This window comes from Poecilia latipinna, unplaced genomic scaffold (genome assembly GCF_001443285.1).
Source record: "Poecilia latipinna isolate Pla-1442-1.1 unplaced genomic scaffold, P_latipinna-1.0 Scaffold1978, whole genome shotgun sequence".
Taxonomy (NCBI): domain Eukaryota; kingdom Metazoa; phylum Chordata; class Actinopteri; order Cyprinodontiformes; family Poeciliidae; genus Poecilia; species Poecilia latipinna.
In genome coordinates, this window is record NW_015114594.1 from 98698 (window position 1) to 121660 (window position 22963).

At 39.2% G+C, this 22963-nt stretch overlaps 2 protein-coding genes across 8 annotated transcripts; both read left to right on the forward strand.

The window, feature by feature from the left end:
* Window positions 1-4840: 4840 nt before the first annotated feature.
* On the forward strand, window positions 4841-10423 carry eomesb (eomesodermin homolog b). 2 transcript variants are annotated; one of them, XM_015016066.1, is made up of 8 exons: window positions 4841-5154; window positions 6283-6547; window positions 6656-6961; window positions 7051-7205; window positions 7383-7504; window positions 7896-8054; window positions 8857-8918; window positions 9067-10423. In XM_015016066.1, the coding sequence occupies exons 2-8, from the start codon at window positions 6438-6440 to the stop codon at window positions 9845-9847; spliced, it is 1695 nt and encodes a 564-aa protein (XP_014871552.1). In that variant the 5' UTR covers window positions 4841-5154; window positions 6283-6437; the 3' UTR covers window positions 9848-10423. The 2 variants fall into 2 exon arrangements, with proteins under 2 accessions (XP_014871552.1, XP_014871551.1); XM_015016065.1 differs by having other exon boundaries at window positions 4842-5154; window positions 6283-6961.
* Window positions 10424-12564: 2141 nt separating this feature from the next.
* LOC106935545 (ankyrin repeat and IBR domain-containing protein 1-like) lies at window positions 12565-21410 on the forward strand. Of its 6 annotated transcripts, none has more exons than XM_015016053.1 (6): window positions 12565-12738; window positions 12945-12990; window positions 15811-16106; window positions 17556-17856; window positions 20291-20473; window positions 21198-21410. In XM_015016053.1, exons 3-6 carry the CDS (start codon window positions 15919-15921, stop codon window positions 21393-21395), a joined length of 870 nt encoding a protein of 289 aa, XP_014871539.1. In that variant the 5' UTR covers window positions 12565-12738; window positions 12945-12990; window positions 15811-15918; the 3' UTR covers window positions 21396-21410. The 6 variants fall into 6 exon arrangements, with proteins under 6 accessions (XP_014871539.1, XP_014871540.1, XP_014871544.1 ...); XM_015016054.1 differs by having other exon boundaries at window positions 12948-12990; XM_015016058.1 differs by lacking the exon at window positions 12945-12990.
* The last annotated feature ends 1553 nt before the right edge of the window (window positions 21411-22963 follow it).

Sequence of the window (22963 nt, forward strand, 5' to 3'; positions counted from 1 at the left end):
AAAAAGCTCACACAAACACAATGTGCTCTTTAGTTTGCCTGCACCCTTCAATTACCCTATCTTGGCCAGATAATTTCCTGAAGAGCACTTCCGTAATCTTAATGGGACTAACTGAATACTCCAGCTTAACCAAATAGGACTCCATCCTGTATTTGGAAAGAGATATTCTGAGAGATAGCCTTTCCAATATAAAGTCATACAAACAGGATCTCATTAGCGAATGCAAATGAGAAATCACCCAATCTTCACAGAGAGGCAGAAGTGTATCTCCATAGGATAGCTGGAACATGACAGTTCACCAACCGCTCCCACGCTGAGCACCAAATGTGATGGTCCGTTCCTGCTGCTACTCTTAACAGGATCTAGGACAGAACCATAAATGTAAGCAAACAGGGGAGACAAGGACGCGGGTCAATAGGGGCCCTCACCTTCTGCCTTTGGAGGATTGCTATAAATACACTCTGTTTAAAGTTAGTTTACATGCATTGCAATATTATACATATTATTTGTTTAAGTTTTTGCTTGCATTTAAATATCAAACTGAGAACAATGCTTCTCAATATTGTGCTTAGACAGATTTCCATACACTACATGTTTTCGTTAAGTTTGGAATGAGACAAAAAACTCTGTGAAGTATTCAAATGTCAGAACACGAAAGTTTACTTTTGGCAAGAAAAACTTTGAACAAATGTTTTATGCAGTGGTATCTAATCAGCAAAAGGATTTAAAAAATGGGTTGTAAAATCTGTAATTGACTCTCATTTAGACCACTTTTGAACTCCTCAAATGTCAGCTGCTTCATATAAGTGCTTAACTATACGTCCTGAGCTAGTAGCTGATTTTCTATAGATGGCAAAAAATTGGAATGTTTAAATTTATTCAGTATGTAGGTCTGCTATGAGGGTAAAACTTTATGGGGGGGTGAAAAAGGTAAGTCCTCCTTTGCCAATCATGCCCCCCCTCCCGCCCAACCACCCCACAACCCAGAAGGCGTGTCTGTCGTGACATCACAAGCTGCGTGGCGACTCGCTTCCTGGCGGGGCTCCAGACGAGCAGACCTTCTGCTGCCCGCGGGGCGGCAGCGGCCTAGGGCAAGGCTGCAATGGCCAGGTCACCAGCTTTTTTCTTCCTGCCTGGCACCGACACTGCAGGGGTAAGGGGATGGCAGGATGTCAGAAACAGCAGAAACAGCCCTTTAGACGTGCTAAAAAGCAGGCACAGCTAGAGGAAGCTGTTCATTGAGCGTTACAGAGTGACGGGGGAAACCATTCAACAAACTGTCCGCCCAATAAGCATAAAACACCATTAAATGGTTAGACGCGCATACCGAGATGTGAGCAGGACATGTTTACGTTTGGATATCTTACAACCACAAACCTCTGTGAATTTTATTGGGTTTCTATGTGTCGAAAAACAAAGTAGTGAAGAATAGATATAAATAAAAGTCTGAAAAAATGAGGTAAACACTTATGCTTAGCACTCCTGTCTCGATGCTTTGTTCTGTCACCTTTCACTGCAGTTGCAACTACAAGTCTTGTGGGCTATGTTTCAACAAGCTTCACACATATAGAGACTGACACTTTTTTCTTTTTTTTTTACCAGTTATTCTACTTAATAATAACTTAAGCTAAGTTAAACTGGATGGAGGGTGTTTGTAAACATCACCTATCAACATTTGCACAATGCTTTGAACTTTGACTGGACCATTTAAAAAGAGTCATTATATCTGAAGGTGAACCTCTCTTCCAGTTTCAAGAATTTTGCAGCTTATTTCCTTGGATTTCTGCTCCCCCGTTTGCTTAAGAAAAGTCTGTCACCATGTTTTACTGTAGTAAAAGTGTGTTCTGGTTGGTGAGCAGTGTTGTCACATTGCTTTTTGTACAGTGGCCCAAAAAGGTTTTCGTGTGGAAAATGTTTAAACAGGACCTCTTACGGTCTATGTTTTTTTTTTTTTTTTTAATTTTTTTGTTCTTGGCACTAAATGTTAACAGATTATCTCACCTGAACCGTGACTCTCTGCAGCTCCTCCAGAGTCACCATGGGTTTGTTGGCTGCTTCTCCGCCAGTTTACGTAGTTTGCCCTTTGTGTGTGCAGCTGTCCATGTTTGGTCAATAACTGAACAGAGTAGAGTGAACTATTCAAAGTTTGCCGTAATGTTTTAGAACCTAACCTGTTGCAAACTTTTCCAGAACTTTATCTCTGACCTGTGTTGTGAGTTTCTTGAGCTTCTTGATGGTTTAACAGCTGAGATTAAATTATGCATAGGCAAGTTCTGCTGCTCGCACTAGATTTTCTCCAAGAGTATCAAACTGAATACAAATGCACTCCACACATTTCAGCTTTATATGTGTTCTATCTTATGAAATCTTAGTGAAATACATTGACGTTTGTGGAAATAACATGACAAAAACAAAAAATAGTTAAGTGGGATGAATGCAGTAATGCAAACAGTACTGTGCCTAATTGAGCTAGAAAATGTCATGCCTGTTTTTCATCTGTAAACTTTCTTCATAAACAAACCTCTTGAAATATGAATCCTACTGTAAGACAATCTGGGGGTTTTATAGCACCTGTCATGATTGTGTAAAAAGAAAAACAAGGCCTGTGAAACTGCACCTGTCCAAACCCTCTCTGTCGAAGATTCATCCAGGTAATGAAAATCTGAATGAATCTGAACCACAAAGAAGCTTTTTTTTTTTTTTTGCTCTTTATGTCTTTTAGCGAAACCATGAAGAGATTTGTGAAAGAGGATACGTCATGTGTCACTGAGTATTTTTGGTTCTGACTAATGCTTTACCATCATCTATGTCATCACATGTGTAAGACTACTAGTGTGTGAAATAAAGAAAGAAAAAGTAAGCAGGGCCAGGGGTAGTGATTTGACTTAAGCATGAATCTGGGATCTGGGAAACATAAATGCAGCGAGTTGCACAAATGATTCTGATTTATGCCACACAAGGCATTAATTCTTTTTTTCCCCCTTAACACTCAAAAATCTTGTCTTCTCTGGATTTTATTTTTATTTTTTTTTTTTGATAGAGAACTAAAAGTTGCACATTTAGGTGGAAGAAATATGATACATGGACAGATGTGCAGTATGAAATCCATTTTGCAGTTTGATGCAAGCAGGAAAGCTAATATGTAGAAGAAGGTGTTTTAGTCAGATGAGACAAAAAAAATGTCAATTTTGGTAGCCAACATGCCAAACAAAATGACTGATAGAAAACTAACAATGTTACTCTGAACACACGATCAAGGTCGCAAAAACCGGTGGTGGTAGCATCATGCTGAGGAGATGCTATTTTTCAGAAGGGATGGGAGAAACTAGTTAGAGTTGTAAGGGTTGAGCTGAATGGAGGATACTAGTGGAGTAAAACCCTCAAGCTTCGAAAGATTTGAGAGCGATGCAAAGACTGCGATGACTCTACGCCTATACCTGCAATAGAATGGTTTGCATGAAAGAACATTTACTGTATGTGCTTCAGTCAAAGTGCACTCCTAAATCCAATTCAGAAACTATGGCAAGACTTAAAGTAGATCTGATTCTCTCCATCTGATCATACTGAGCTTTAAAAAAACATTTGCTGTCTAGATGTGTAGATCTATTTGCAATGCTATATTGTTTCTCTAGAAAACCTCCTGAAATCCCATCAAAATGAACAGAAGTTTGAGGTTGTGACATGAGGAAAATGGGGGGGGGGAGTTCAAGTGGTGTGAGTACTTTCACAAAGTACTCTCATTGTCAAGTTAGGAAACAACCAAGCAGTTGGAAACTCTTTTGTTTCAAAGCAGATTTCGCACCAAAAGCATGCCCACAGCAGGCTATGTGAAATCCAGCTCCATATTCATGAGGTTCTGAAACAAATCAAACAACCCATCGGCTTTATCAGTGCAGTCCACAGAAGCGTATTAGCTGGAGACTGCTTGCGGCTCGGTCAGTTTTGATTTGTCTCGTTTGATGTGCGGTGTGTTTATTTCAGAGGTGGCGACCTGCTCAACTAAGTCCCTCGTCTCCTTTATCATGGAAACATTCCCCCCTCGAGTAAACAGCAGAGGCTGAGCATCGTCTGGGGCTGGGAGAGGACAGGGGTCTGCAGGCGGTTAAAAGATGTGCCATTAACACAGCAATGCAGCCCAATTCAGAGAAGGAGTTGGGTTTTCTTTGAAGCAAAGAGGCTACAAAACAGTCAACCAGGAAAAGGCTGATAGGAAGTCTAAAGTGTTCTGAGAAGTCTTGTCACTTTTGTGACAAACTGAAAAGAAACAGCCTCTTTTGGTGTTACTGGGATTCTAGAGCTCTGAACCGGTTTTCTCTTCTGAAAACAAACGGTTTGTTGTGAAAAGACGATGAAATGTGAGGATTTTATCGTTACTTGCGACTTTTGTCAGTAAATCACACAACATGCTCATCCTCCTCTACCTGATGATTCACATAGTTTGATCTAACCTGAACCAACAGTCTGTTTACATTCAGTGGCTGACCTGAACCTAATGGGAAGGTTCACATGTGAAAATATCTAAGCTGTCTATGTTCAAGCGAAAATTGCAATTAATTATTATTATTATTATTATTATTATTATTATTATTATTATTATTATTATTATTGTTACCTTGAAATCATTTTTGAATTAGAAGTTTTAAAAATTACTCAGAGTCATGAAGCTCCCACAAAGTAATTGATACCAGATGAAAGTCTTTTAATCTAGGCCACAATCCACTCACCAGGAATCTGCAATAAATCTTGAGGTAGGTGATAAAGCATAGATTAATGCCTGTAGTATTAATGTGATGCACTGGGAGAGGATGCGGACTCCCTCTCGCACACCGTGGCAGCGATGCTGAGGATCCCCAGCCCCTCCCCTGGTGATCAGACGTGATAAAAGGCTGTCGTCGCTGCGTCATGGCCACAAGGAGAGATCTGCGGCGACTGCGCCTCCGATCCGCCCGCCTCTACATGGCTCTTTGGCTTTATTGTGAATTTCACATCACTGCTCTTCGCACAACATGATGGCACTCTCTGGCGTGGTTTCAATTTGGCAGATAGTTTGACACGTCGAAGTTTTTTTTTTTTTTTTCTCTCTCTCTCTCTTTCAATAACATATTTTATTTTAGAACTACTGAAGCTGACTTCCAATCAGGAAACAACTGCTTGGTAAGTTTTGAATAGATTTTTTGACTGAGTTCAAAATTTTACAGCTGAAATAAATATTGTAATTTACAGATGTAATTGCATTTGTAGAAATTTTTTTTTTAAATCCTACATCTGTTGTTGCAGATATAGTTATTTACAACAGACCAGATATTAAAAAGTTTTTTCACAAAATGCAAAATGTCATGCTTTCTATGTTGTCACTATACGTTTGAATTAAGTCGCTTTCATTTCATGTGTCTGATCTGTCTGATGCAGGAAGCATCACAGGTTTCTTCAAACGGAAAAATAATTGTCTATTTCCCCGTTTCTTACCGGAAATCCCGTTGGGACGCAGGAGCGCATCAGAAGTGAATGAATGTAAATTCATTAAAAACCAGGAGTTTCTGTTTCAAAGAAAAGCTAAAAAACAACAAAAAAAAAAACGGGTCGACGTTTTTCTGACTTAACACAAATATGCATATTAAAAACTGTTAATGTATTTTAACCAAAATACGCGTTAACATTTGTTTCTTAAAACAGACAAAAACTAATCATTTGTATTCAAAAAAAGAAAAAAAAAAAAAAAAAAACGTCTTCTGTTTGCAGAATTGCAATTTACTCCTGAAAGTGAATGTGTCACAAATTTCATGAACCGTAATCGCGTTTTCAATCATGGTTGCACCTCAAATCTGTGCATCCCATTTCGGGTTTGTCATATGATTTACAAGAAATTGGCAGGGATGTCCTGAAGCAAATGAACACTTAAAAAAAAAAAAAAAAACTTTCACAATGTAAAAAAAAAAAACATCGATCATATGATTTTATCTAAGCTGTTTGACTGGACTTTTAATATAACCATTTAGTACATTTTGACTAACTGTGATAATAAATTATATGAAGTTCTATAACTCCTTTAAGGATTAACGTCGTACTGAAAAATAAACGAATAAAAAGAGAAAAAACGTAATTTGATTTTATAGTTACCTGCTCTCAGAGAAATGCATGTTTCAGTTTTCATTTGGCATCACTATTGACATCTTATTTTACGACTATTTCACTGATGCCTAACAACTGAAAACGTGCAGGCCTTTCATATCACTTTGTTCTTAACTGACTTTAACTTTAATGTCTCTGTGTCTCCGTAAACAGTGGACACTCCAGTGGACACCCTGAAGAGGTTTGAGCCCAATTATTGACTCTAGAGGTAAGACACGTCCCCGAAGAGCGCAGTCTTCACTGGGAGTCCAAGACAGAAACCAAAGCTGCGAAGCATCCTCACTGAGAGGGAGACGGCAGGCGCAGTCATGCTGGGCGGTGAGGGAGAAAGCAGCGCGTACTCATCTGCAAAAGACGCGGCGGCGGACGAGAAGCGCGCCTCTCCAGCCGTGGATGGAGATGAGCCGGCGGGCAACAGGTATCCGGAACACGGCATGCCCTCCGATCGCTTCTACATCCCATCCACGATTACCAAGCACAGCCCAGAAACAGCGAACCCTTGCTCCTTTATCCCCTACACCCCCAGCGGGGCCGTGTACCCCCCGTCCGGCGCGGCCCGGTATTCGTCGTCTCTCCACCTGGGATCCGTCTTGCCAACGGCGGGGTATTCCTCCTCGGCCGCCGGGCGCAGCCACTTCGGCGCCTCCTATCAACACGGGCAGAACCTCGGCTGCATTTACAATCCATACACCGCGTCGGGTTCCGCTCTGAGCAACGTCGCCCTGCCGGGGACCGGGCCCGGGATGAGGGCCCAGGTTTACCTTTGCAATCGGCCGCTTTGGCTCAAGTTTCACCGGCACCAGACCGAGATGATTATCACCAAGCAGGGCAGGTTAGAAGGCAGGGGGGAAATAAATAAATAAAAAAAAAAACTTTACAGTGGGAATTACCTTGCTTATGAATGATGGTTTGTGTTTCCAGACGGATGTTTCCCTTTCTCAGTTTTAACATGGCTGGTTTGAACGTGTCGGCGCATTATAACGTGTTTGTGGAGGTGGTGCTGGCAGATCCAAACCACTGGAGATTCCAAGGTGGCAAGTGGGTCACATGTGGGAAGGCGGACAACAACAACCAAGGTGAACCAGGCTGGGGGGGGGGGAAAAACCCCAAACATTTTGAATTTTTCCTTATATATATCTGCTCCTCGATTAAAGCAAACAAATGACCAAAACATAAATACATTGCGAATTTTTTTTTTTTTAAGCATTCATTCCTGTTTGTTTTATACACTTATATGTTGTAAATATTATCAGGAAACAAAGTCTACATCCACCCTGAGTCACCGAACACCGGGGCCCACTGGATGAGACAGGAGATCTCCTTCAGCAAATTGAAACTCACCAATAACAAGGGGACCAGCCACAACACGTCGCAGGTAATAATGCGCCGCCAAAAACGCAAATATAAAGTTTTCATTAAGAAACGTTAATGAAATATGAAATATGTCTAAATAATTCATATGAAATTATCCTGCACGAAATGTTTGTTTTAAATGTTCCAAGTGTGTAACTTGTTTTTTGTTATTCATCGACAAAAATGATTTGAATAGAAAGTAATGTGTTATTAGTAGAAAACATTTGACTATAGAGTTTAGCATATGTTTTTGTGCAGATTTTGGGCAAACACAAAAAGCAATACTCAATTAAAGTCATCAAATTATAACAGCGCATAAATTCACGAGTCTTGGTAGCAAATGGACTGTACTTTTTTTTAAAAATCGATTCGTTTTTTACGTGTTTAAATTTTCATTTTTGTTCTACAAACAGATGATTGTGCTCCAGTCGCTTCACAAATACCAGCCCCGGCTGCACATTGTGGAAGTGACGGAAGATGGAGTGGAGGACATCAACAGTGACGTAAAGACTCAGTGTTTCACTTTTCCAGAAACCCAGTTCATAGCAGTCACTGCCTACCAGAACACTGATGTGAGTATATGGACACAAGTCATTTTATTATCCAACTGGACTGTTCTTTTCCTTCACTTAGTAAAGAGGGAATATAGCACATATGACTTATTTAATAATTTAGCAATTTAGGATTTTTGGTTCATTGGACTTCATGAGTGTGTAATTTATTATTCTAAGGCAAAAGCAAACTAGGTACTTTAGATTTAGTGCTCTTATGTGTATACATATTTGTAAAGCAAAATGTCTAATTCTTACTATGTAAAATATTCAATTAAAAGATTTTAGTGATTAGATTTTCTTTTTAGAACTAGAAAATAACTTTTCGACTGAACAATTACTGGGAAGAAAATATTGTGCCCCCCTTCAAATTATCCTTGTTCCTCTGAAAGAACCAACTAGAGAGGAAAGATATAGTTTGTTAGATAATTTCTTCTCTGAGCTCTAGAAAACTCAACTGAATTTCTGTTAATGCTAAAAAAGATATCTTAAACCTAGACACTCTATCTTATGGGCTTTGGATATTTAAACTATGCAAAGATGCAACTGATTGTAAAGTCAGTCAATGTGATATTTGGCTGATGTTTTGCTCCAGTTGCAAACATTATCATTTTAGATGTAATGATGAATAACATTTGAACATAAAGGCTGTTGTTGGAATGTCCCTGCTTCAATTCTGTTGAGGGTCCCATACTTTCCTAAATCTAACCATTATGGGTATATGTTTGACATTTATGTTGTCCAAAAAATATAAAGAGAATATGACCTTTGTTTTTATTCTGAATGCCTGCATCTAATTCTTTTGCTTTTCTTCTTTTTTTAGATCACACAGTTGAAAATTGATCACAATCCATTTGCCAAAGGTTTTAGAGATAACTATGATTCGTGAGTATTTTTTTAAATGTATTTTTTACATCGCATTCATGTCACATAATTGCATCTGGCAACACATATTGCAAGCATGCCCCCCCTCCCCCTCTCACACACACATGCACACACACATTATATTGAATTCATCATTATTTCTGTCCAGAATGTACACAGCTCCGGAGAATGACCGCCTCACCCCGTCTCCGACCGACTCTCCCCGTGCCCACCAGATTGTGCCCGGCACCCGCTACACCATGCAGCCCCTCTTCCAGGACCAGTTCGTCAACAACCTCCCCCAGAACCGCTTCTATAACTGCGAGAGAGCGGTGCCGCAGACCAGCAGCCTCCTCTCACCTCAGACAGAAGACTGTGCGTCGCAGAGGTGGTTTGTCACCTCTATGCAGCAGGGGGGGAACAGCAGCGCCTCCAGCAGCAAACTCGACTTGACGCCGTATGAGGGGGAGTACTCGAGCTCCCTCCTTCCTTATGGCATCAAATCGCTATCCATGCAGACCACCCATGCACTCAGCTACTACCCAGACTCTCCTTTCACCACGATGTCAGCAGGGTGGGGGTCCAGAGCAGCCTACCAAAGAAAAGTCCCTCCAAGTCTGCCATGGTCACCCCGGCCCAGCCCTACTGCCGGTTTCCCAGAAGAGTCGGTAAAGGTTAAACCGCAGGTACAAGAAGAGGTGACTGGTAGTGAAGCTCTGATCAGCTCCTGGACAGAGACTCAGTCATCAGCCCTCTCACCAAGCAAGGCTGACTCATTTTCCATCGCCTGCAAGCGAAGGCGTCTGTCTCTTAACGGCCCAAGCTCAGAAGACTCACCTGCAAACGGCAAGTGTGAAGAGTTGGCTGCTGCTACCATCAGTAGCCCCTACAGCAAAGAGACCCCACCAACAAAAAGCATGTCTTACTATCCTTTTTACACAAACCCCTAAATTCATATTTCTTTTCCTGTCAAACTTTAAAAACAAGGGGCCTCACTTTGCTTGGTTTTTCATCTGCCACAGTAATAAGGAGTTAACATTTTCCTTATTTATTTTTTTTGTTTTTGTTTTGTTGATCTTGTTTTGGCTGTAACATTTAATTTCCTTTGTCATTTAAATAAAATGATCAAGCACATGTAGGGCAATTTACCAGACTACACAAATAAGCTTTATCATCCAGAAATGAAGTCATTCAATCTTTTAGTGGCCTGACTTATTCCTGGACTAAGTATTTTCAAATTCCCCAACAAAGTTTGTGCATTTGGAATTTTGTACTAAAGCATGTGATTAATGTAACCATTTTCTCTAAAAAAAAAAAAAAAAATAGAGAGAGAAAGAAAGAAATGTTCGTTGCATACATTATAGCATCAACCTTTGCAGTCAGATTATGTGTTTTCAGATTATTTATTGAAGGTCTGTTTATATGAAATGTGTGCGCTGGTAAAATGTGAGAATATTATGCTATATATTCCTTCAAAGTTCGGATATTTGATAATAAAAGGCATTTGTGTTCTGCTGTGCATTAAACTTGTGTATAGGAGAGCTGTTTATATCCGAGGTTATTTCCTTGCTCTATCAAGGGTTAATGTGTGCATTTCGCATTTCTATTCAAGAATGAATGAAGCCCATAAGTTTACAGGTATATGAAGCCCGCGAGGCATTGCGATTGGTCAGCTGCACTTCATCAGACGAACCGGGGTTGATAGTCTTGTGGACTGCGTCGCACTCTAGTGGCGTAATTTTGTCATTACATGGGCCGCTACGTTAATCATGCAAGTCCAACATTTATTGGATATTTTCCTTCCTAAACCAAAACTGTCTGCTACGATATTGTGAATCTAATCTATTTTTTTAAAAGTGAATCTCCTCTAAATATATATATAAAAAAAGGGTCTGAATATGTAGACTTCACCCTACATATTCAGTATGTTGGACTTATTTATTTATTTATTTATTTATTTATTTATTTATTTATTTATTTATTTATTTATTTATTTATTTGTTAATTTATTATCAACAACAGAGGTTGCTGATTGTGTGCTGCAGTCATAACAGACAAAGATCCTGGTTAGAGTTTTGTTAAATCTAACCACAATGATCTTTGGTGTAAAGCCAGAGATTATGATTTTTTGCTCTTTATTCAGTAGTGTAGAGGATTGATAAACATATGAAGTGATACACTTATCATATATAGACATAAATAAATAACTATATTATGGAAGATTTAACTTATTATAGTAACTCAGTTCAATAAGTGGAATAGCACATATTTACTGCACACAAAGTTATACATTTCAAGCACTATACTTTTGTTAATTCTGATAATAGACCCCACCTATCAAAAAACAATAATAATAATGACAAATATTCCTCAAAAATTTTTGTTTTCTGACACCTGCAACAGGTGTGGGTAAGTCATAAATTGTTACGATTAAAGAAGTGGACTGCTCACATTGTACTGCTTCCAGGCATGTCTTTGAAAAGTTGAGTGGAAGGAAAAACGGGGTTAAGAAGGAACGTAACCAACAGCGGTCAGAGATGATAGCTCTATCCGCTGTCGAATTACATGGAGATACTGATTTCACTTTCTTGAATTAAATGCCATCTTCCACACTGCTTCCTTTGCTGATTCAAAGTTATAGGCATGTAAGCAATTTAGCACCACACATTTCCACAGTTATAACAGGATGAAAGGAAAAAGAGCAGTGGATGTGCATGAAATGTGATGGTATATTGACAGTGCATTGAAATGTATATTCCATGATTCAGTTCAGGGTCTCCAAAGTGCAGCCCAGGGACCATTTGTGGCCCTCGGAACACGAAGTATTTATCAAAGTTTTTGCTTTGAATTCAATTTTTTTCAATAGTAAAATAAGACAAAAAACACCCAGTGATTTTTACTAAAATGCAGACTTGTTTTGCCCAAGTCCGCATTTTAGTAAAAATCACTGCCCAAGTCAAAACAAATTGTTAAAAGTACATTAAAAGTGCCAACTTTGCATGATTTTGTAAATTATGATAATTTAATGTAAAGTTGGCATTTTTAATGGACTTTCAATGCAACTTTTAGAGCAACTTTGCATTAAAAGTGTCATTATTTACTGAATGACATTTCATGACAACAGTCATAAACATTCATAAAGACTTCTTTATGTTCATGACAGGTGTTATGTCATGTGTCATTTCAGTCTTATGTACACCCCTTCAAATAAAGTGTTACCGTCTCTTTTTGCTGAAAAGACACACAGACACGTGCAAACCATCTACAAAAGATGATCTAAAAAATATAGTTAGGTGATTTTTGTGTAATCTTGCAAACCTGCAAGAGCCATTATTGTTAAAGAAGTGGACTGCTCATATATATATAAAAGAAAAGCACAAAATCCCACGGGAGGTGGTGGGTTTTCAACTTTACGTTTTTGGCCCCCCCATATCAAAATGTTTGGACCATACTTATTTAGTTGCTTTTGCTTTCAAATTAGGTAAAATAGAAAAAAAAAAAACATATTATCTGGCACGGACCAAGAGTTCCAATGTGTTTAAGTCTTATCCATAGAACCAAAATGACATTAAATGCTTATATAAAAGTCAGTTGTAACAGTCTTTGACGTATACATAACTTCTCAAATACATCTTCTCTGTGCCTGTTTCCGGGTTATCCTGAAACCTGGCAACCCGATGGTCAGCCAGTAAAATGAACGGGGACTTGGCATGGGCTACATTTCTCCTCTGAGCGGCGTTTCTACACAAAGATTGCGTTAGAGAAGAACCTTCCTTTGGGCGGTTGTGACCTGCAGCTACTCCACGAAGTCAGGTCTCCAGTAGGGAGAAGTACCATCTGTGTAAGTCGCAGTACTTGTCACACTCTGTTTACTGAGTTTATCAACTGTTCTAGTTAGCGTCAAGTTGGCTAGCATTGGTGGTAGCGCCTTAGCTTCCCAGCTAGCGCGTGCACTGACGTTCGTCCACGCAGAAGCTAGCGTCACGGGGTTTTTTTGTTTTGAATACCACATTGCTAACGATACTCGTTGTGTTTTCTCATGAATAGCAGTGGTGGCAACAATCGGAGTGATCTGCAGCTAAACTAGACTAAGGTCAGTAAGTGGCGAATGTCTTTATTGACCAGAAATGTAACCACAACAGGGCGAATATCGAGGGTTTTTCATTATGACAACATAACACGCTGACAGTTTGAGCTAGCGAAAATGGTAAACACCACACGACACGAGAGGGTACAAGGCCCACATCAAGAGTTCTGGGAGAAGTTGAAGCTCAGCAGACAAATTGGCATTTAATGTCTGTAATGAAAGCGAGCTGTTTAGATAGTTGCTGTTAGATGTGGCTGGTTGGCGCTGTTTTGGGGGAGTGTCGTTAACTATTGTCAGACGGATTAATTAGTAATACATCTGGACAGTTACTCTTCAAGTGTGTTTCTTTGTTCATGCAATGATCAAGTCTGTCTCTCCTCGACGTGTTGTTTCTGCAGAGTGACTGTTTTGTCTTGTGATCGTGTGTGATCTCCGTCCCCACATGACACGTTTGACACTTAACGTGCTCCAGAGCAGCAGCACTGTTTAGACAATTCATACTTTTGTCCTCAATTGTAAGCACATTACTTTTGCGTGTTCATACTTCGTTGGTGTAAACAGGTGACCTAATCTGTTACAGTTATATTCATAGTTAAAGTGTGTAATGGAAATTAAACACTCAGAGATTTTGTTGCTGATTTCCTAAAAGTTTGATAAGCTCTGACCTCCAGAGACAATAAAATCCTACAGGGTATTGCACATCCACAAATACAGCTTAACAGGAGGCTCAGTGAGAGCTAGTGGTGGATGGATGCCACTTGAGTCCCAGTGAGGGCAAATTAACAGAATAGGCATGATTTTCCAAACCAGCCGTCACCTGGGCCATGCCCCATAAGTCTTGTTCCAATACTCCAGTAAGAGGGCTGATTAAAAACATACCAAAGTTGTGTTGGTTGCAAAAAAAAAAAAAAATGCAGTTTGGAACGATGCAAAAAGTCAATAAAACAACACATTATGATCAATTTAAATGATTATCAACTGTTACTGATATAAACATATTCAATCCCCTTAATAGGTCGTTTCTGAGATCCTATCACTGAAAAATGTGACGTACCCAGTCCTTAAACTGTCTTTTACGTCTTATTTTAGCGACGTTAATATTGCAAACTCTGAATAGCAGGCTGTGTGTACAAGTCAGTACATCGTTATCTTAAATGTGATATTTCCTAAACATTTCTCAGTCCAGCATGTGTCATGAAACACAAAAATTGACTCTTCCGACAGAAAAAGCCGAACAACTTTACTCTTGCACCTTCAGCTTCCTGTTACCTGTTGATATCTAAATCTCCATTGTGGCAGCTGAAATAAACAGGCGATATGCCTCCGTTGAAAATCCAGTTCCCAACTGATACTCCCTTTTGTGCCATGTGTGCATATTAGCTTTTGAAATTCAAGCAGTTAGTCTCACTGAAGATTTTGTTAATCAGATCATTGAGTCACAGGCTGGAGTGTTTTTCTGTCTGTAAAGAAGGTAACTGGTGAAGCAGATGCACTCATTTCTTTGCCTTGTCTCCTTTCCCTCTGTTGCCTAAATACAAAACACAAGATTGTAACCAGATAACTGAGTGACTCGCAGCATGACTTGTGTGAGGTCATCAGTAGTCACATGACAAACAACTGAGTGTTATTTTTATTGTTGATGGAGATTTTTTTATCTTTTTCTGTGTGTGTGTTTACACTTATCTCAAATGTTTTCCCTAAACTCCACTTAGCTCCCATCCCAACCAAAGACAGAAATATGCTGGACAGAGTTTACATGAACATTCCTGGCATCCGTAATTTCCACGCGAGTTCTCTATTTGCTCTATCAGAACAAATTTCCGAGCCTTTCCAGCCAGCATTCTGCCTGCTGATAACAAGGCACCAAAGCAATGAGAAGTGTAGACAAATGAAACTGCAGTTCAAGTTCTGTGACCCCGGGGAGCCACACTTATCCTGTTTGTATTTGCTTGGTGGTGGGGGAGGGAAAGAAATTGGTGATTTGCCGTTTCTCATGTCAATGCATCTGAAATCGAATTTCACATTGGTGGACTCTGTTTTCCTTTATTTACGTCGGTAACTTCAGAGGACAGTTGATTGCAATTTCTTTTTAAATTTTGGGTTATTGATGCAAATGGGACTGAATATACAAAATTAAAAAAAAATACTTAAAGAACATATGTTATTGTCCTTCTAAATGACATTTACGCACTAGTTTGTGTTGATTTGTCACATAAAATCTACTAAAGTATGTGGTTATAATCTGGCTGTAATCTGACAGTAAAAAGATTCAAAACGTTGTGACAAGGAATCACACAGTATAACACTAGTTTCTGGCGATGGTATTTTCTGTATGTGGAGAAGCATGTATAGCACATGCGTCTTGTACCCATGATGCAATTCTCTGCATATTTGTGCATCAGGTAGATGCCGTGTACATATCAGCCTCTCGGTGCCCAAACTGTCATGACCATATGGTGCTCTGGTGGAAGCAGAATGCTGACTTGCCGCATGTCATTCCCCATGTGGAGCTATGGGGCTTTATTATGAGTTCTGGCCTCTGTGGGAGGGGCAGCGTTGGCACAAGGAGGCGGAAGTTCCTGGTGCTGCCAAAGGAAGTCTTGTCCTTCGCTCTGTGTGAGCTTTGTGCTCACTATGTTCAGTTCTACAAGGGGGGGGGGTGCAAAAAAATCAACAGAATTTCAGTGTACTGGTGATGCTGACACCGGCATTGGTCGCAGAGTAGCTTGAGCAACAGTGAGGATGTATGCTTATGGTAATTTTTGAGCTATTAAGGTCTTGTTGGACTCAATAGGATTCAACAGTATTTTCTGTTCTCTCCTTTAGGGCATGCTGAACTTGCAACATGCTGGCTTATTTGACTTGAACAGCTTGAGGAAGAGTTAAAAGGCGGCTGTGCTTCGGTGAGAGCTTGAACCCACAGCTGGCGAAGACATGGGGAACACTGCGACCAAGTTCCGTAAGGCTCTCATCAACGGGGACGAGCTGCTAGCCTGCCAGCTCTACGAGAGCAACCCACAGTTCAAGGAGGCTCTGGATCCCAACGCCACATACGGAGAGTCCTACCAGCACAACACTCCACTGCACTACGCTGCCCGGCACGCCATGATGTGCCTACTCAGGTCAGAACTCAAATAAAAGTTGAATTGTAATGAAAAGTTGTTTTTTTTCCCACAGAGTTCATTTAAATTTCCAGTCTTGTTTTTTTTTTTTTCACTAGGTGAAGTCAGCGAGGATTGATTGATGAAGACATAATTGCCTTTGTTTTATTTGAATAGCTGTCTGGCATATCATTATGTGTGCAAAATGAATGTATTATAAGAGAAAAGTGTTGGTGTTTTGTCTCTATACGTCCCTTTCCCATCTGTCCTGCCGTACAGCCATCTGTTCTCAGGAATGCAACATGCTGTGTTGGAATAGGTTTGGATTCCAAGAGCTTCTCCATCTTATAAGCTAACAGCCTTGTATTCACTTGTTGTTGACTCACTGAGACCATTAGTTTTATTCTGTAACTAAATTGCCCTGACTGTGTGGCATTTTTACCTGACTAAAATTATTGGAGGGTTGTAAATTTGTTTAGTTTTGTAGTTTCCATATAAACTAATTTAAACTAAAAGCAATTTCATTTATAGTTTTCAAAAGATGTTTTTGTAATCAAAGTAGATTTTTCTGTGAAGTCAAGCACATCATCAACTTTTAAAGAGCTTGATCTAGAACTACTACCAGTGAACTAAGCTGTCAAAAAAAGTTTTAGATAGAGAGGCTTAGATAATAAGAGTATGATAATGGGTATTGAGAATTGCAAATGGTTTCAGGGATTCCTCCAGGATTTTTTTTCAACAACATGGTTTCAGTTGTGGGCATTTCAGACTGAATGTTTTCTGAAAAACACTTATTCACTATATTCACACTGTACAACTGAAATTACAACTGTCCTCTAGTAACTTAACACCATAATTTGCAGCCTGGCGGAACATTGTATTTTTCTTCATTTATTGAAAAAAGAGCTCCAAGACCGTGTTTTATGGGAACTCATCATTTCTATATTTCTCAAAACTTGAGGAAACTGCATCCCAATAAAGATCCCTGAGCATCTCCATCTAACCTCAATGCTTTCCTCACTATTTCTGGATGAGAAATGAGTCTCAATGGAACAAATTACCAGACATTAAGCCATAAAGCCTTTTCAAAGTGTATCTGAAACATTACGCATAAAGGCCAGATTGTATTAATTAACTACGTTACTGTCGTTGAGATATGAATTAAACATCTGAACGACTTGAACTGAAAATGCATTCAGTTCTACCTTCCTTAGGTACATTTCTTTTGACTTTTGTCTCCCCTTACTTCAGTGTCTGTAGGTGTTGGTTTTTCAAAATAAAGTAAACTTTAAAGTTTCATGATATTTACATAAAAAAAACAATTTAATTCTGGGTGTGGCAGCTTTTGTTTTGCTGTGGCGGTGCGCCACGATCGATTACATGTGGAGGAAACCCTGCGCTTATTGACCAAATACCAAACCAGAGCTAAGCCACTGACGTTCTTTGTTCATATTTCCCTTTATCTTCTAGGTCGTTTCTCATAGACAAAGATGGCAATCCTAACAAGCGCAACGTGCACAATGAGACATCTCTGCACCTCCTTTGCATGGGGCCTCAGATCCTGACCTCAGAGGGTGCGCTGCAGCCACGGATCTCGCGGCCCTACGAGGACGAACAACGTCGGACGGAATGCCTCCGGATCATCTTGTCTTGGACCGGGGCGAAGCTGGACCATGGAGAGTATGAGAGCGCTGAAATCAATGCCACTGACAACAAGAAAAACACCTGCCTGCACTATGCAGCCGCCTCAGGCATGAGGACCTCAGTTGAGGTGAGGTTTTAAAAACGTACTGTCTTCAACATATTCCAAGCTATAACCATAATTTAAAAACCTGAGCTGAGTGTTAAATTGCATCGTGTTAACTGATGTTGCTCATCATAAAAGTAACTTTGATTTGTCTTCCAAGAAAGAAGGAAAAAAAAAAGCTATCTCTACAGTTCCCTTCAGCTCTTTGTACACAACAAGTGCACACATACATTTTATTCATGTCTGCACAGCTTATTGTTTATCATAAAAAAAACACACTGCACTTTCTAATTAATCTGAATGACGTGTAGAATGACTTGTACTTGTAAAATTATATTGCAGCTGAATATTGTATTGTATATAGCATATAGTAGCACATGTGCGTTTACGCCACAATATTTTAGTTTATTTGGATACTAAAATTACTTACCCATATGGTGTAAGTCTGAATTGTAGCCCCATAACAGCTGTGACAGGCCTTTACTGTTGGGATAGAAACAGAATCAGTACGAAATTCTTAAAACACTGGGCCTGAAGGAAAAGTAGGGCATCTTTTTTTTTTTTTTTAAATCATATAGTAATACAAAAATAAATCATACTAGTAACTTTACTTTGGTGTAAAATTCTGGAGCAACTATGGTATTTAGATTTAGAAGCAATTGGCAATTACTTAAGTAGAGCAGACTTGAGCACAACTACCACTGAGCTGAACCAAAAAAGATTTTACAGAGGAGCACCAGGAGGCAGAATTTTTAAAAAGACATATTCTGACTAGATGAAGTGAGAGTGACTCTTAATGGAGCACATAGATGAACCCTGCAGCTGGATCGCTAATGGATGCAGGGCACCACTTTAAGTCAGGTGCCAGCTGGGTTGGAAGATGGCAGTTTTCATTAAGAGAGAGCTTGTTGGGCATTTTTAGGTCTAAAAAGGACTGAAAATCAGCTCCCAAATCTGCTGTCAGTATCTCGAAGATGCTGCCCTGAAGGAGTGGTACAGGGGAGATATGTGCAGCACTCAAGAGAGTGGTGTTTTTCTTTCAGGACAGTACTCTACCGCTTGTTCTACCTCTTGGATGGGCTGTAATGATGACATCTGTTGTGAAGTTGCAGTCGTCTGTTCTTATTTTTGTTATGCAGCGGTAGAGCAGCACACGGAGGGTTGAATTAGTAATATTCTGGTTTTATCACATATGTATTCACAAGACAAAGGCCAAAATCTTGACAGAGTTGAATTCAAATCAATCAGACAGACTTAACGTTAAACATTGCACTACGTGACTCGATGCCAGTTGTAGTTCCCACTAAAACAAAGCACTCACCAAGTGTCGGATTTGACTTTGAGTTGTTGCGAGACTGCACTCGTTCTGCAGAAAGGAGGAGAGAAAGAAAACATTCCTCATATGTGGAGGTGTGCCTGGAATCTCAAAGAAACACATACTGATAGAATGACTGCTGAACCACGTTATTTACCACAGAATTTAGTGCCAAAAATGATCAGCGAGAAGCAAAGAACTACCAGATAAGCAAAGCTGCATTGCGCTTCTCTTAGGATGTTGTCATTTTCCTTATCTACATTGTGCTGGAAACTCGAGGGAATGTAACTGTGCTACGTACTGGCACTTTGGAAAACTGCATTTATTTCATACGTATGATTGTTTTGTAGAATCACCAAAAACCTTTGGTGCTTAATTAATCTAACCTTAATCACAAAAGATCTGTTTGTGTTATAAGTGCTGATCATTTCACCACTTACAATCCCAGAAGCTTTTTGCATACCTAAATTTATATGTCATGGGGACATTTGGGATGGGCTTTGAGTTAAAGTAACTTTCTGTCATCTACTGGTGTTCAAACGTTTTGCACTGGGGGCCAAAACTGGAAAATTTAAAAAGTTCCACAAAGTTCATTACATTAAAAATGCAAAAATGTATTTATTGTGATTTTTTTTCCCCTCTTTTCTTTTTTTTTGTTTTACTTGCTCGACAATAAACACAATTTTTATTAAATTTATATATTGTTAAAGATCCAAGACAATTTATTTTTTTTTGGTCATCAATTGTTTTCTGCTTTGTTGGCCAAATTTGGACCTTTCTTGACTTATCAGGAGCTGAATACAACCATTTCAAGGGCCAAAGTCTGGCCCTTGGGAAGAATAATATATGAAAATAGGGTGTAATATAAAGCCTTCTGAAAATAATACTATTGCATTTAATTTTACATGTGATTGGATTGCAGTTGATTGGTCAAGATCCCAAATAACCAACAATCCCAATTTCCTGACTAAACTGAATTGATTGCCCAGTTTTAGGAGTTCTAGTGCAGACGCAGAGCTTCCCACAGATGCTGTGTAAGACGTGTGAAGTGATAACAATTTGCATCACTTGTTGTGGTTTAAGTGTTTTCAGTCATCTCCTATAATTCAAGCCATTTTTTTTCTTTTCTTGTCGCTTGCTCAGTTACTGCTGCAGAGAGGAGCAGACCTGTTTGTGGAGAACGAAAACCGTGAGACTCCATGTGACTGTGCCGAGATGCAGCACCACAAGGATTTGGCCCTGAGCCTGGAGTCGCAGATGGTCTTCTCTCTGGCCCCTGAGGCGGAGGGTATAGAAGCAGAGTATGCAGCCCTCGATCGAAGAGAGGTACAGAATAAAACCCTCAGAAACGGTTCATTTTGTTTGTCGCTGCCTGATTTGATTTACAACATTGCCTTGACCATTGTTTAGTGTAGCTTTGTCTGTAGTGCTGAGAATATAACAAGGCACTAAAAAAAAGTATCAGCTTTTTGCTCTTGCTCTCTCAGACACAGCTCTTTTTATAAGTTAACACATACTGGATACCTTCCTCTTGCTAAACCCACACAGTTTGTGTCACTTTGTTTGTTGCTGGTGTAAAATTACTATTTCTTTAAAAAGTTTTCTTATATTATCTATTATTTCAGTTACATTAGTGCACCCATGAACCCTGCTGCTAGTTAAGACAAACGTCCAATACTAAAAAAAGGAATTGCTGCCATATTTCTGTATGAGATGCCTTGTCTAGACAAATTGACATAAATTAATCTGCGCTAAAGTTTGTGATCTGTATCTTGTCTTTTATTGTGTCAATGTACATGACTAAGTCATGTCCCTGTAATCATTTACAGAGACTGCTCTGTTCTCTTTTCATCAGCATTTTCGTGGAACTTTCATCTGCATTGTCATCTGCTTTTGTCACCCATTATCAGACTAACTCTCTTGGTTTTTATTTGGCTGCAGTCAAATTTGCTGTTTTAACCTTCTAACCACCTTCAGCATCTATCCTTTCCCTTCCTATCTGTAAACTTGGTAATTCTTCTCTTGTCTCTGGCCTTTTTTTCCTTTTCAGTTGTATGAGGGCCTGCGGCCTCAGGACCTGCGGAGGCTGAAGGACATGCTGATAGTGGAGACAGCGGACATGCTGCAAGCCCCTCTCTTCACTGCAGAAGCTTTTCTACGTGCCCATGGTACAGTGAGACACAAACACTGGCACATATCTGAGATCTCTGTCCTTTACATTCATGGAGCAATGGATCTGAACAAGTAGCTTATATATGTAAATAAATTGCATGTCTAAACTACAAAAATAAGGATATTTTATTGAACATGAGCTTGTATTCGGTTAAATTGGTACGTAAGGAGCAAACGTGTGTCACACTATGCATATTTGAGAGAAGTTGCCTTTGTGAAGGTTTGCAATAAGACAGAATTTTACTATTTGTCTCTGAGTATTTATGTAGAATCCTATCTTAATTTAGGGATCTTCTAAGCATTCCTGCTCCATGACATAGGCTGAATTCTCAAAAAGATAAGAACAGACCAACTCTGGGTTGAGCCTTCCTGTTACCCCCTGAAGTTCTCTCTGTTGCAGTGGTCATCCCTCTAGTTCTTCCTGTCAACTTCATATCGTTTCTCATACTCTAACGTCATTTTAAACCAGTCACTAATACTGAAAAAACACTTTTCTACTTTCAGCAACAACTTTTACACTGTAGAGTGATGTTCCTAAGTTGAAGTCTTTGCTCAGCTGCAGTAACTATCGCTTGTTTCCCGCCTCCAGCCTATTTTTCAGTTCTTCAACAAAAATGCCGATCAGAAAAACGACATCAATCGATCTCTGACTCAAATGTTTAACTCTGAAAAAATCCTGCTCAAGGTGGATATTTTTATTTTGCTTGTTAAAAAAATCTGGTTCACATAACATGTTGGTGTATGACCCTATGTAAACTATCTGCACTGTTTGATACAAAGCAGAATTATTTGAATCCCTGAGAGCAACCTGCACACTCTCATGACAACATAGTAGCAGCAAGATTGCAACATCTGATGCTCCTTACTGTAGTCAGATTGTTTTCAATAACAACCCAACCCTTGCTAAGCAAACTCTGGCCAGAAACATTTAAATGTTTGTTTTTAATAGATTTGTGAAAAAAAACTTCATTGCAGATTACAAATGTATTCAAGCAGCACCTGACTTTCTGAAAGTCTTAGAGGTTTGGGAAATATTGGTCAAAATGTATGATTTATTGTTTGTTTCTAAATTTCTTAATCTTAATTAGATACATTTGTGGTAATGTCATTATCTACAGACTGACATTAATTTGAATATTATTGATTAGAATATTATTGAAAAGTTCATTAATTTCAGTAACTCCATTCACTGAATGGAGATCAGTTAGAAAGACAGCATTTGTTTCTTGCTTACAGATGATGACAACACAACATTTAAGATGAAAATATTATATCACATCAATAAAACCATATATCAGTACAGATATATGGACTTAATGAGAAGTATGTTTAATTTAGATATGTTTAAAAGTTATTTTCAAAATGCACAAACCTCATATTGTAATTTCTTGAATATTAATGTACTCATATTTTCTAAGGTATGTTTCCAACTAAATTATCCTACTTTTACATAATTACAAAGAAAGGGAGGATTTTCAAAACATTTGGATTTTTTTTGTCAGAATCTCTGTGTGAACTAGTTCACTGATTCCCTTATCAAGTCGATTTGGACTAACTACTGAGTCGGTGTGTTAGAGCTGAGATTTAGTTTGCAGCCTTTAGACACCAATTCTCAAAGTGGATTCACTTAACATCTGCCATTTG

Coding starts and splice junctions, on each gene's coding strand:
- eomesb (XM_015016065.1), top strand. CDS start 6,438: ATGCTGGGCGGTGAGGGAGAAAGCAGCGCGTACTCATCTGCAAAAGAC. Junction 7,206..7,382: donor GGCGGACAACAACAACCAAG/GTGAACCAGGCT, acceptor AAATATTATCAG/GAAACAAAGTCTACATCCAC. Junction 7,505..7,895: donor CCAGCCACAACACGTCGCAG/GTAATAATGCGC, acceptor TTCTACAAACAG/ATGATTGTGCTCCAGTCGCT.
- LOC106935545 (XM_015016053.1), top strand. CDS start 15,919: ATGGGGAACACTGCGACCAAGTTCCGTAAGGCTCTCATCAACGGGGAC. Junction 16,107..17,555: donor GCCATGATGTGCCTACTCAG/GTCAGAACTCAA, acceptor TTTATCTTCTAG/GTCGTTTCTCATAGACAAAG. Junction 17,857..20,290: donor GCATGAGGACCTCAGTTGAG/GTGAGGTTTTAA, acceptor TCGCTTGCTCAG/TTACTGCTGCAGAGAGGAGC.